General features: G+C 41.0%; 1 protein-coding gene across 1 annotated transcript in view; it reads right to left on the bottom strand.

The window, feature by feature from the left end:
• Positions 1-13,312, bottom strand: part of LOC110534906 (igLON family member 5) — a 143,786-nt gene that overhangs the window by 35,202 nt on the left and 95,272 nt on the right. The window contains exon 2 of the mRNA XM_036947247.2: positions 3,655-3,733. Coding sequence (XP_036803142.1) covers positions 3,655-3,733 — 79 coding nt within the window. The remainder of the gene's footprint in view (positions 1-3,654; positions 3,734-13,312) is intronic.

Below are 13,312 nucleotides of genomic sequence, written 5' to 3'. Positions count from 1 at the left end.
GCTTTATCTTGGCCAGGTCGCAATTGTAAATGAGAACTTGTTCTCAACTTGCCCATCTGGTTAAATAAAGGTGAAGTAAAATAAAATTAAAAATTAAAATAAAACATTTGTTGTTACACCCCTGTAATTACAGACTGCAATTACCACCAGTTACATGTTAAAATACAGTGTAACTATACATTATTACAATTGTTTAGAATACTTGTTACCATGTAATTACATAAGTAATTACACTTTAATAGGGACCCCTTAAGATGAAGTGTTACCGTCTTTTTCATTAGACAATTAATGAGGCTAGCCATGTTGATGGATACCAGATTTGACTTTTACAGCTACTGTACATGTTTCATGAAATGGATTAGTGCAAGCCCTACCCTTGGAATGAAGGTAGGCCTTAAAGTTGCAATTTGCAGAAATTACTCCACTGTTTTCTGGTTGCTAAGATTCTAATAGTTTACCTAATTTCAGTTTATGTGACAAAACAAGCAGTATAGAGAATCATTATACCATCTAAACCGCTATGAAATATATTTTAAATAACCAAAAATATTTTATTTTCAGGTTTTGAAGTTAGTGTACAAAAACGACTAAGCAAGCATAGAAATAGCGCACATAGACCAGATATACCGCTTCTTAGACTTGCTATCAAAGCGAATGACAGATCTATAACTGAAATTTCTATGGGATTTTGGTCAGGTCGCAAATATCACTATCATGAGGGAGTGCAGAAAGGAATATTTTAAGGTTCATTTGAATTCATTTCAAATTACATTTTGATCATCCTGTTGTAATTATATGCGTTTGTATTATAGTTTTGTAAACAAACCGCTAGCTAGGTCTCGTAATGCGAGGTTGGTAATACATACCAAGCACAAGGTAGCGAGCAGTTCATTAAAAAAATCCAGTATGTTTCTTAATTGAAACTACGTGGGCAATACACCTGGGTAAAATATAGTTGTGTTTGGAGGAAGCAGATAAAGAGCTAGAAGAGACAGATTGGTGAGGGGTGAGAGGGGCTGAAAGTGGTAATTACTGCTGCTACCTAACTTTTGATGTAAACAATGTGGCCGTCAAACATTGGACTTGTAGGCTAGCTACATTTAGTTTAGTTATATTGTTGGCTGTTGTGAGAGAAATGTATTTAACCAGCTGGCTACCAGGGTAAGTGGATCTTTCTCTACCTTCACATCCAGCTAGCTCTGTATAAGATATGCATATTATTAGTAGATTTGGATAGAAAACACTCTGAAGTTTCATGTCTGTTACGTTACAACCTTATGAGTAAAACAGAACTTATGTAGCAGGCAAAACCTCCAGGACTAACCATTCAGATTTTTTTTTGGAGGTCACTGTCTATTCAATGAGGTTTCATTGGGGAACTAGATTTCTACGGCACTTGTTTGAAGTTCCTACCACTTCCACTGGATGTCACCAGTCTTTGGAAAATGGTTGAGGTTATTCCTTTGTGAAATGAAGAAGTACGGCCATCTTGAAATAGTGTAACACTGTTGAGAGTTGGGCAAGACTAGAAAAGTAGCGTTAGTTTGTTGTTGTCCTGTATTGAAAACAGATAGACCCGTCTTCAATTTGATCGATTATTATCGTTTTAAAATACCTAAAGTTGTATTACAAAAGTAGTTTGAAATGTTTTGGCAAAGTTTACAGGTAACTTTTGAGATATTTTGTAGTGACGTTGCGCAAATAGGAAGCTGTTTTTTTTCTGGATCAAACACGCCAAATAAATGGACATTTTGGATATATATGGACGGAATTAATCGAACAAAAGGACCATTTGTGTGATGTTTATAGGACATATTGGAGTGCCAACAAAAGAAGCTCGTCAAAGGTAAGGCATGATTTATATTTTATTTCTGCGTTTTGTGTAGAGAGCCTCCCAGAGAGGCTAACAAGGTAAGTGGATCTTTCTCTACCTTCACATCGCACTAGCTCTGTGGTTATTTGCTGTGCTAGTGAAATGTAGCTAACACCACCAGGGCAAATGGATAATAAACGGGAAATAAATGTTGCTTGATGATTTTGTTTTGTTGATCTGGTAGCAAGAAGTCAATGTGTTTATACAACTAATTTGTTCTGGTTTTTGGTTAAACTTTTAATTTTATGCTAGCGACTGTAGTCAATTAACTAGCTAGCTAGTCAATAATGATGCTGGGCAGACGTCAATTTAACATCTATTCCACGTTGGTTAAGGGTAATTTCATTTAAATGATGTGGAAACAACGTTGATTCAACCAGTGTGTGGTTAATCTCTTGGTTGTGCGTGCAAACAGAACATGTTATTGTTTAAACATTTGAAAAGGTCTAGAGTAGATTAGTAATAGTTTTTCAGAACTGTCTGGTATAACCTCAAGCAGTTTAGACTGGGCAAGTTCATTCCAAGTGAAATCTCCACCTGCATGTACCCCAGGCACCGGGTAATGCAAAACAAACTCGCCCACTCCTTTGTCTACTTTATTTTCTTTAATATACAAGACTTTCTTGAAAACCAGATTTTACCTCAATGTAACTACCCTGGTTATATGCACTGAGTGTACAAAGCAATAGGAACACTTTCCTAATATTGGGTTGCACACCCTTTTGCCCTCAGAACAGCCTCAATTTGTCGGGGGATGGATTCTACAAGGTGTCGAAAGCGTTCCACGGGGATGCTGGCCCATGTTGAGTCCAATGCTTCCCGCAGTTGTCCTTTGGGTGATACCATTCTTGATACACATGGGAAATTGTTTAGCGTGAAAAACCCAGCAGCGTTGCAGTCCTTGACACACTCAAACCAGTGCCCCTGGCACCTACTACCATAACCCGTTCAAAGGCATTTAAATATTCTGTGTTACCCATTCACTCTCTGAATGGCACACATTTACAATCCATGTCTCAATTGTCTCAAGGCTTAAAAATCCTTCTTTAACCTGTCTCCTCCCCTTCATCTACACTGATTGAAGCAGATTCAACAAGTGACATCAATAAGGGATCATAGCTTTCACCTTTTCACTGTACACTCAGTCTATACGTATATATGAATACAAATATTATTTAGAGTTTGGAATGTAATTTTCCTAGTTTGCTGAACTAGAAATGTTTTTTGTGACAGTATGACTACAGTACTGTCCTTCATCACTAGATGTCCTTACAAGCTTCAGCTGGGGACCAGGCCAGGAGAGGATAAGCCTGAGTGCTTATGTTTAATTGATGTGGCCAGGGTAAAAAAAATAAAATCTCTGTGAGGTAGATCACATGGCCTCCAGTGAATAGGCCAGTGATATTACCTTTAATCGCCCATGCAATGAATAGATGAGCCTGTAAGTATGAAAGTGCATCACATATCAACTACAGGAGCCTGACAGTGGTCTATGGTTCTAGGGCTAGGCGATATGAGATGACAGTGAGGGTGACCAGATTTGGAATGACACCTGACAGCGGGTTAAATAGTTGGACACTTTGATTGACAGTAGGCTTTTATGAAGGCCTCAGAGTCCAGGTTATTGACAAAATATGAACATTTTTCAACCTAGTTGGGGTAAAGCTCATGAGGTTTTTAATGACAGTGAATTGGCAATTAAGTCAGCATGATGAGAGAAGAAAAAAAACAACAATTTGAACATGTAATTAGTAGGTGCAGGTGTAGGATCAAAGAGTTACCTCAGAATGATGCTCTCTCCTTCCAGCACTGTAATGTTGTCGGGCAGGTGGCCGAATTCAGCTCCGTGCACACTTGGCCCTGCCAAGGAAAATGAGAGAAGAGAGGGAGGAGGGTGAGCATGATGCCGTTATAACAACAACAGACGGTCCATTCGGATTCTCAATACCCAAATCCCCTGGTTGGCATCTCAGCCGCCGTGGTGCTGAGTACCTCATTGATCCAGGTCAGGCTGGATGTGTTTGGCGGTTTACTTAGTTATTTGTGATGGGAAAGTCAGAAATATACAAACAAAGGTGTTGTAGCTTATGCACTGACCCCCTGTATTATTTGAATAATGATTTGGTTCCCCCCCCATGCCATGTGTGTGTGTCTCATTGAACCATCGTTGATAATGAGGATTCACGCAGGGGCGTCGGAGCGTGAAATGAAGGGACACCAACGGCAACCGGAGGGATGCGTACAGTGAGGCTCACCCTGCCTTCAAATAGACACATGCACACACACCAAGACAGTCACACAAGCGCACGCAAACACACACTACCACAGAAATTAAACTAAATGAAAAACTGGGGTTGATATGATATGTGGGGCATCGTCTGTCTATGAAAATGCCCTTTTTTGTTACAAATTTAACCAGATCCATGCATAATACACATTCACTAATAATGACTAACTTTATAGAAAATTAACACAGGTCTCATAAACAATTATTCACGCACGAGCCCACGTGCTAGTGAGTAGCCAGCTAATCTTTAGCCAACTTGAATCTATTTGCTAGAAACCAAGGTAGAAGAGTTGAATGGTTATGAACACATCGTTCTGTCCGTCTCCAACTGTTTGAATAGCATGCTAGCCTGTCTACCTTGTTCAGATGTTGAAATCAAGTGGCCTAACTTATTTCTCAGAATGGGAACGAGTTTCCAATTCCTTATGTAATAGTGTTGGATGCTTTTTGCACAGTTATAAAACACAGACTAGACAGCTAGTATAACAGTCTTTGGCTAAAATGTTACTAGTGGTACATGGTACCGCAATGCCACGTGCGACAGCATTTATTTTCCAGAATCAATGTTCATTGATACTCCTGTTTTAGAAGTGTCCGCTCTGCACGCAATTTGAGGAGTTACCTAAAAAGGGTATCAATGGAAAGGTTAATTTCTCCTCTACTTCAGTAAAATAATATCTCAATGTGTTTCGGTGTCCATATGACCGATTATGTTAGACCACTCTGCAAATACAGAGTTGAAACAATAGTGTGTGATTGCAGCCAGCAATTCGGGGCATTCCCATGGGTTCCTGCAATCGAGCACGCCATCTTCATGCTTGTGTGACACTTGATGTTCTGGATTTCCCCTGATAGTCTATGCGATTAAAATGTGGGTCAAGAGGCGTCTACCGATGTCCTAGCTAGCTAGCTACCAGTGGTGCCCCCACTTCCCGCCCGTCGTGTACTGGAGTCCTCCTAGCTACATAGCTAGCACACAGTGTCCTTCGCTCCCACTTGCCCAAAGACCTGCCCTTGCTGTCTTTAACAGAGCTGTGGGAAATCAGTGCCAGACAGGTGGTAGCAAAGGACACTGTCTACCTGTGTCCTAGCTATCGTTAGCTAGCTAGCTACCTATCCAGTCCTAGCAAAACAATGTACCAATAGAAGTATAAAGAGGTGTTTCTGCAGGTGCAGGAATTAGACTTGGGCGTATATACCGTATACACAGGTATTTATTTGGAAATAGTCACAGGATGGTTTTTCAATACCGCCAATAACGTTGAAACTATTTCATTGATATTTCTCTATACATTTGAATATTTGTATCTACTTTTTAAAAGTAAATACCTGCAGTCAACTTGTGCAATGTGTTAGAAGATAAAGCAGACTGTGTTGTTCATTTCACCTGTCACATTATTTTACATTATGAAGCGTACCATAGTTCTCCAGAACAGATGAGACAATCACATGTTTGTTTGTAACTCGTATAACTGGAGAAAGTGGGAGCAGGTGAGTCCAGCTGTGTGTTGACAGAGGTCACGTTTTATATTGAAAGTCAACCGTGTTTTTTTTGCTTCTCAATGAACATAAAGAGTGATCAGGGACTTGCAACTACAGTTTTCCTTCAGAGAAAATATATTAGTGCAACACCTTCGTCAGAAAATAGCCTCATTTTCATTACATGACAACAGAAGTGCAATGTTATTCGGCTGGCAGCCACACAAGTAGGCCAAATGAGCTTACAAGGAAAAACACATGTATTTTTTTGCAAAAACTATGCATGGCAATCGTTTGTCTGTTTATCATATAAAGAATGTAGCCAACTACAATTCCTAATGTTCTTCTTAAAGTTAATTTTGCATTTTACTGGAGAAAAGTAGACTAGCTACACCTAGAAAAGTAGCAGAGAAAAGTAGGTAAACATCAGTCAGAACACTGTCTGAGGCACAAAATGAGTCTGATTCCGAGCAGAAATTACAATAAAAAGCATTTTAGATCTGCGTTTATAAAACTCAGCAAGATATTTCTTATGCATTTTATATTTTTTTGCTGTATGAAAAACAAATAATTCTGTATTAATGCGATCCCTAAGTTTAACTTGCTAGTTATCTAAGTAGCTGAATTAATAAAGTGATGGGGAATCATATTGTGTTGGCTTTCTGCTGTATTCAAGAAGTCAAAGCCCTTTGGATGAGTTATCTGTACAACTGCCTGTTTATGAGCTGGACTGCCTGTCTTTGCAATTAGTTTCTTTTTTCATATGCGCTCGTTAGCATATTTGCTGGGCTTGGTGTGTATGTGTGTGTGTGTGTGTGTGTGTGTGTGTGTGTGTGTGTGTGTGTGTGTGCGTGCGCAGACAGGATATAAGGAGCGATAGAGATGAGACAAAAAAGACAACATGTGGACATAAATGCTCATAAAAAATGTATAAATAATTTGATTATTGTGATACGGACATTTGGAATACCGTCTTAAAACATATATTACAATTAATTAAATGAATTAATATAACACCCAGCCCCAAAGCGCTTGTATTTTCAAAATGACTCGGCTACAGTAGTCTTGAAGCTTCCCTTCCTTGAATTATATTTTGTAAATTTGCATCAACTGACTCCGCAAACAAAGATAACAACAGCCATACAGTGCTATCTTAGCAGTGACATACTGAGGCAGGTCTACACTCAAATCAAATCAAATGTATTTATAAAGCCCTTCTTACATCAGCTGATGTCACAAAGTGCTGTACAGAAACCCAGCCTAAAACCCCAAACAGCAGGTGTAGAAGCACGGTGGCTAGGAAAAACTCCCTAGAAAGGCCAGAACCTAGGAAGAAACCTAGAGAGGAACCAGGCTATGATGGGTGGCCAGTCCTCTTCTGGCTGTGCCGGGTGGAGATTATAACAGAACATGGCCAAGATGTTAAAATATTCATAGATGACCAGCAGGGTCAAATAATAATCACAGTGGTTGTCGAGGGTGGCTTTTCATAGCCAATCATTCAGAGTATCTCTACCACTCTCCACTGTCTCTAGAGAGTTGAAAACAGCAGGTCTGGGACAGGTAGCACGTCCGGTGAACAGGTCAGGGTTCCATAGCCTTAGGCAGAACAATTGAAACTGGAGCAGCAGCACGGCCAGGTGGACTGGGGACAGCAAGGAGTTATCAGGTCAGGTAGTCCTGATGCATGGTCCTAGGGCTCAGGTCCTCGAGAGAGAAAAATAAACTCAGCATGACACCAGCTCTGTCCCTCCAAACTCCGCCAAATTCCAGCATGCACATCAAGTCCACCCTTACTGTCTGAGGGTCATGTCTAAATTTGACCTCAAAAGTGTTTTGGGTTTTACATTTTAGCTAACCCTAACCCTATTCTTAACCTTAACCTAATTCTGCAACGTGAATTCTCCTAACCTGCTGCATAAGTTCTCCTAAACCTGCTACGAAAAGTCAATTTTGACAAAACCTGTATCCCTTCTGGACAAGTCCTTGCTAGAGTCCTTGCTAGATCTTCAACCAATCTCCCCTATCTCTTTCCTAACGTGTCCATAATATCTCTATGCTGCTGCCGTCTTGCCTCTAAGGTTTAATAAACAGCGACTTATGCGAAGGGAACGCTGTGCAGTCAGGAGTTTAGAAGCACCCGGAGGTTTGTCTGATTAATGCAAAGAGGTGCGCAAAGACAATACGCGCTAAGCTTGGCAAGTGTAATTCCAGGCAGAGAGGGGTTGGAAACGTGACAGTCATAAGCAGTGCAGCATCTGATGGCCAATTGCTCACGCTTTTCATTTCAACATGGGCTCTTGGTAGAATCATGGCTTGATTGCACAGCGTAATGAAAAGGGGCAGGCATTCTGATTCGCGTCACGGTCTCATAAACAAATAGCTAAAAAAGGTGAATCTAATTATGCGTTGAAATGATGGTCAATGTCAATGGGAAATTGAGAGATTTAAGTACTGAAATTAGTACAAAGTCTAAGCAGAGTAATGCTAATAAGTTGAATATGAGTGTGTGTTTGTGTGTCTGAAGATCCACAATTCTTCATGGTCCTTTCGAGACAGTTATTGTGTGTGTGCACCTGTACAGTGTGTGTGTGTGTGTGTGTGTGTCCAGTATGTGCGCATTTGCTTTAAGTGTGTCAGTCACCAGCAAGGACAGGCCATCCCACAGTGAGAACTAATGGCGCCTTGAAGGATGGAGAGGGATGGAGAATGTCCATGAAAATCCTCCGCTAAAAGCCATAATCACATTAGCGTGCTGCTTGCTGCTGTGCTATCTAGGCTGGCCAAGAAACACAGGAAGGAAGAACACACTGGCTGTATCAGCATCACTACCACTCACTGTGACTGTCCCTCTCACTGCATGGGGGAGGGGAGACATTAGTCATTGTGTCCAATGTACTGTATAACCAAGGCCTAGGAAATGTCACCAGCGTTAGGTGTTTGTTAAAGGGCAACTGAGCGCTAAATGTATTTGGTTGAAAACTGCATATGTGGCATCGATATTATTGAGAAACACAACAAAGTGTAAGTAGAATAATTTTGGACATAAAGTCAGTATATTCCAAAACATAGTTTTGTGAGATTTGTGTAAGTGAGATCATCAGAACTCTCGTTTTTCTTAATGACCAGCAGAAAATCAGATGCAGAATTGGTGAGTTAAGCCGCTCTTTAAGGTTATTTCTTTGAAACAACCTTGGACATACTGTAACCTATACCATCCTCTGTGCACCTGCCACACTACACAGTAGGCTTTATTACTGTGCGTCCTCAGTTGTTCTGTGCGTCATCAGTTGTTGTACCCGCAAAACACCAGTCTCAACGTCAACAGTGAAGAGGCGACTCCGGGATGCTGGCCTTCTAGGCAGAGTTGCAAAGAAAAAGCCCTATCTCAGACTAGCCAATAAAAATAAAAAATTAAGATGGGCAAAATAACATAGGCACTGGACAGAGGAAGATTGGAAAAAAGTGTTATGTGGACAGACGAATCTAAGATTGAGGTGTTCGGATCACAAAGAAGAACATTCCTGAGACACAGAAAAAATGTAAAGATGCTGGAGGAGTGCTTGACGCCATCTGTCAGGCATGGTGATGGCAATGTGATGGTCTGGGTGTGCTTTGGTTGTGGTAAAATGGGAGATTTGTACATGGTAAAATGAATCTTGAAGAAGGAAGGCTATGACTCTATTTTGCAACGCCATGCTGTACCTTGTGGACAGTGCTTAATTGGAGCCAAAAGAATACACACTGGACAGAGGCTCTCTGCCTAGAATGCTAGCATCCCGGAGGTCGCCCCTTCACTGTTGACGTGGAGACTTGTGTTTTGCGGGTACTATTTAATGAAGCTACCAGTTGAGGACTTGTGAGGCGTCTGTTTCTCAAACTAGACACTGTACTGTACTTGTCGTCTTGCTCAGTTGTGCACCGGGGCCTCCCACTCCTCTTTCTATTCTGGTTAGAGCCAGTTTGCGCTGTTCTGTGAATGGAGTAGTACACAGCGTTGTACGAGATATTCAGTTTCTTGATCATTTAGAATAGCCTTCATTTCTCAGAACAAGAATAGACTGATGAGTTTCAGAAGAAAGATCTTTGTTTCTGGCCATTTTGAGCCTGTAATCAAACCCACAAATGCTGATGCTCCAGATACTCAACTAGTCTAAAGAAGGCCAGTTTTATGGCTTCTTTAATCAGAACAAACATTTTCAGCTGTACTAACATAATTGCAAAATAGTTTTCTAATCATCAATTAGCCTTTAAAATGCTAAACTTGGATTAGCTAACACAACGTGCCATTGGAACACAGGAGTGATGGTTGCTGACAATGGGCCTCTGTACGCCTATGTAAATATTCAGTTTCCGGCTACAATGGTCATTTACAACATTAACAATGTCTACACTGTATTTCTGATCAATTCGTTGTTATTTTAATGGACAAAAAAATTTGCTTTTCAAAAACAAGGACATTTCTAAGTGACCCCAAACTTTTGAACGGTAGTGTACGTAGTCACACACACACACACACACACACACACAAATGATGTATGCATAAGCTGAAACCTGAAAACAACACGGCGAAGGTTACACACCAGAGTCCTGCTATTCCCTATTCCCCACTCAATTCCCATTTTTACAGCTCAATTGGCACCTTCATTCTAAAACCTGTATCACCCTGCCTTTACCCTCCCTCACTGCACACGGTGTTAACCAGGTCAGCACACACAGCCCAGACTTACTCAGTCACACTCACCCACAGCCATGTCTATAAGTACACACCGAAACACACAGAAACTGAGTCAGTGATCAACACACACAAACACACTCACTCATGTATACACACCATCACAACCCCTGTCTCCTCTTGTCACTCACTTAGAGCGTGCGATGTGCATAAAGGCTGCCTCTTTGACCTTGGTAGGGGGGTGAAGGGTATCACATCGAAGATGAGAAGCTAAAGGGGTGTCTGTGGTGTCTCACTACTGGACAGTTGGATGTGCAGAGTCAGGGTCTTGTCAATTCAAATACTACACAGTCGAGAGGGGGGTGTAAGGGTTTTTTATTTATTTATTTATTTTATTTTATTTTACCTTTATTTAACCAGGTAGGCAAGTTGAGAACAAGTTCTCATTTACAATTGCGACCTGGCCAAGATAAAGCAAAGCAGTTCGACAGATACAACGACACAGAGTTACACATGGAGTAAAACAAACATACAGTCAATAATACAGTATAAACAAGTCTATATACAATGTGAGCAAATGAGGTGAGAAGGGAGGTAAAGGCAAAAAAGACCATGGTGGCAAGGTAAATACAATATAGCAAGTAAAACACTGGAATGGTAGTTTTGCAATGGAAGAATGTGCAAAGTAGAAATAAAAATAATGGGGTGCAAAGGAGCAAAATAAATAAATAAATTAAATACAGTTGGGAAAGAGGTAGTTGTTTGGGCTAAATTATAGGTGGGCTATGTACAGGTGCAGTAATCTGTGAGCTGCTCTGACAGCTGGTGCTTAAAGCTAGTGAGGGAGATAAGTGTTTCCAGTTTCAGAGATTTTTGTAGTTCATTCCAGTCATTGGCAGCAGAGAACTGGAAAGAGAGGCGGCCAAAGAAAGAATTGGTTTTGGGGGTGACTAGAGAGATATACCTGCTGGAGCGTGTGCTACAGGTGGGAGATGCTATGGTGACCAGCGAGCTGAGATAAGGGGGGACTTTACCTAGCAGGGTCTTGTAGATGACATGGAGCCAGTGGGTTTGACGACGAGTATGAAGCGAGGGCCAGCCAACGAGAGCGTACAGGTCGCAATGGTGGGTAGTATATGGGGCTTTGGTGACAAAATGGATTGCACTGTGATAGACTGCATCCAATTTGTTGAGTAGGGTATTGGAGGCTATTTTGTAAATGACATCGCCAAAGTCGAGTCGAGTCGGGTTGATGGGGTGGACGTTGGACAGATGACGACAGAGCGTGAAAACACCTGATAGACTGCACATGCCCGCCACCCTTGAGCATTAACAACACAGGGAGAGAGACGGAGAGAGAAATCAAAACATTTCAATCAGAAAACCTAGGAAAATTAACAACAAGTGAAAAAAATTTGATTTGATGAAGAATGCAAAAACCTAAGAAAGAAATTGAGAAACCTATCCAACCAAAAACACAGAGACCCAGAAAACCTGAGCCTACAACGTCAGTATGTCGAATAACTAAAACAATACAGAAATATCTAAGGAAAAAGAAGGAACAGCATGTCAGAAATCAGCTCAATGTAATTGAAGAATCCGTAGACTATTAACACTTCTGGAAAAATTGGAAAACACTAATCAAACAACAAGAAGAGTTGTCTATCCAAAACCACTTTTCCAATCTTTTTGGCCCTATAACAAAGAACAAACAGAAAAAACATATACATGATCAAATTCAAATCTTAGTATCAACTATTGAAGACTACCAGAACCCACTGGATTCTCCAATTACATTTAATAAACTATAGGACAAAATACAAACCCTCCAAACATAAAGACCTGTGGTGTTGATGATATTCTAAATGAAATGATAAAACATACAGACCACAAAGAGAGAGAGACAGAGAGATATAGGAAGACATAGAGAGAGGAAAAGCCTAGAGCCAGGGTACAGAACTGTACTCTATGAACTGAGAGTAAACAGACAAACAACCTTGTGGCATTGTGTTGGAAGATTAAGTGCAGTAGTTTTTCTCCCTGTCAGGTGCAGGATTGCAAGATTCCTCCATGGTGCATGAGAGTGTCAGTGTGTCTGCATATTGAATTTCGCCCAGCACCAGACAGGGACGATCCCGGCTGACTCTCGTCCTTGATGTGACCCAGGTTTTTTGGCATTCGATCAGCACCGCACACACATTCATGGACGCACGCACACAATCACACAGACACACACGCGCGCACACACAGAAGCACAGATGCACACACATACTCGCACGCATGCTCGCACACACACACACACACACACACACACACACATGCACACCCATCTCTCTGTCCAAACATCCATAACCCACAGCATAGGTCCTCATCAGGACTAAACACAGCCTGAGGACCAGATTTAATATTCCCTTTCCCAAGTAAAAAGGTTTTCACCTGTTAGACAAGACAACATTCAGAGGGGAATATACACAACCTAAGCTAAACCATGGGGCAGTATTTATGAATACTTTATCCCTTTATTTTCTTCCCTGTTTCATTCCCCCTAGATAATAACAGCTACTATTTTTGCACTAGACTACAGCAAACACTTGAACAGTAAACACTCAACCTAGCCCATAGTTCTCCATGTCCATCCAAAGACACTCTTTGCTTTCTTCCTACGCACTCCTCCTGCTTTGTGTGTCATCTCTGAAAACGCTCCAGGGCCTTTTTCCACAGGCCCCACGAGACATTCATTACATGATTTGTATTCTGTTGACTTGTACATGCACCCCTTTGTAATTGCACTTGCTGCTGGAGCTAACTTATGAACCATCGTCCGATTGAAGCGCCAGTCAGTGCATTAGCCTGTAGAGAGTCTGTGTAGTCTACATCTATTTCCCGTTGCCCTTGACGATCAAAGAAAAACGTTGGGAGAAAGAAAACTTTTCAAAGCATGGGGCGTCAAGGAGGATAACAGGCAATGGTATGAATAATGAATTACACAACAATAATC

Source organism: Oncorhynchus mykiss, chromosome 2 (assembly GCF_057628025.1).
Source record: "Oncorhynchus mykiss isolate SJ-2025 chromosome 2, ASM5762802v1, whole genome shotgun sequence".
NCBI classification, from domain to species: Eukaryota; Metazoa; Chordata; class Actinopteri; order Salmoniformes; family Salmonidae; genus Oncorhynchus; species Oncorhynchus mykiss.
The sequence above is the reverse complement of the archived record's forward strand: the minus strand, read 5'-3'. Positions and strand labels throughout refer to the sequence as shown.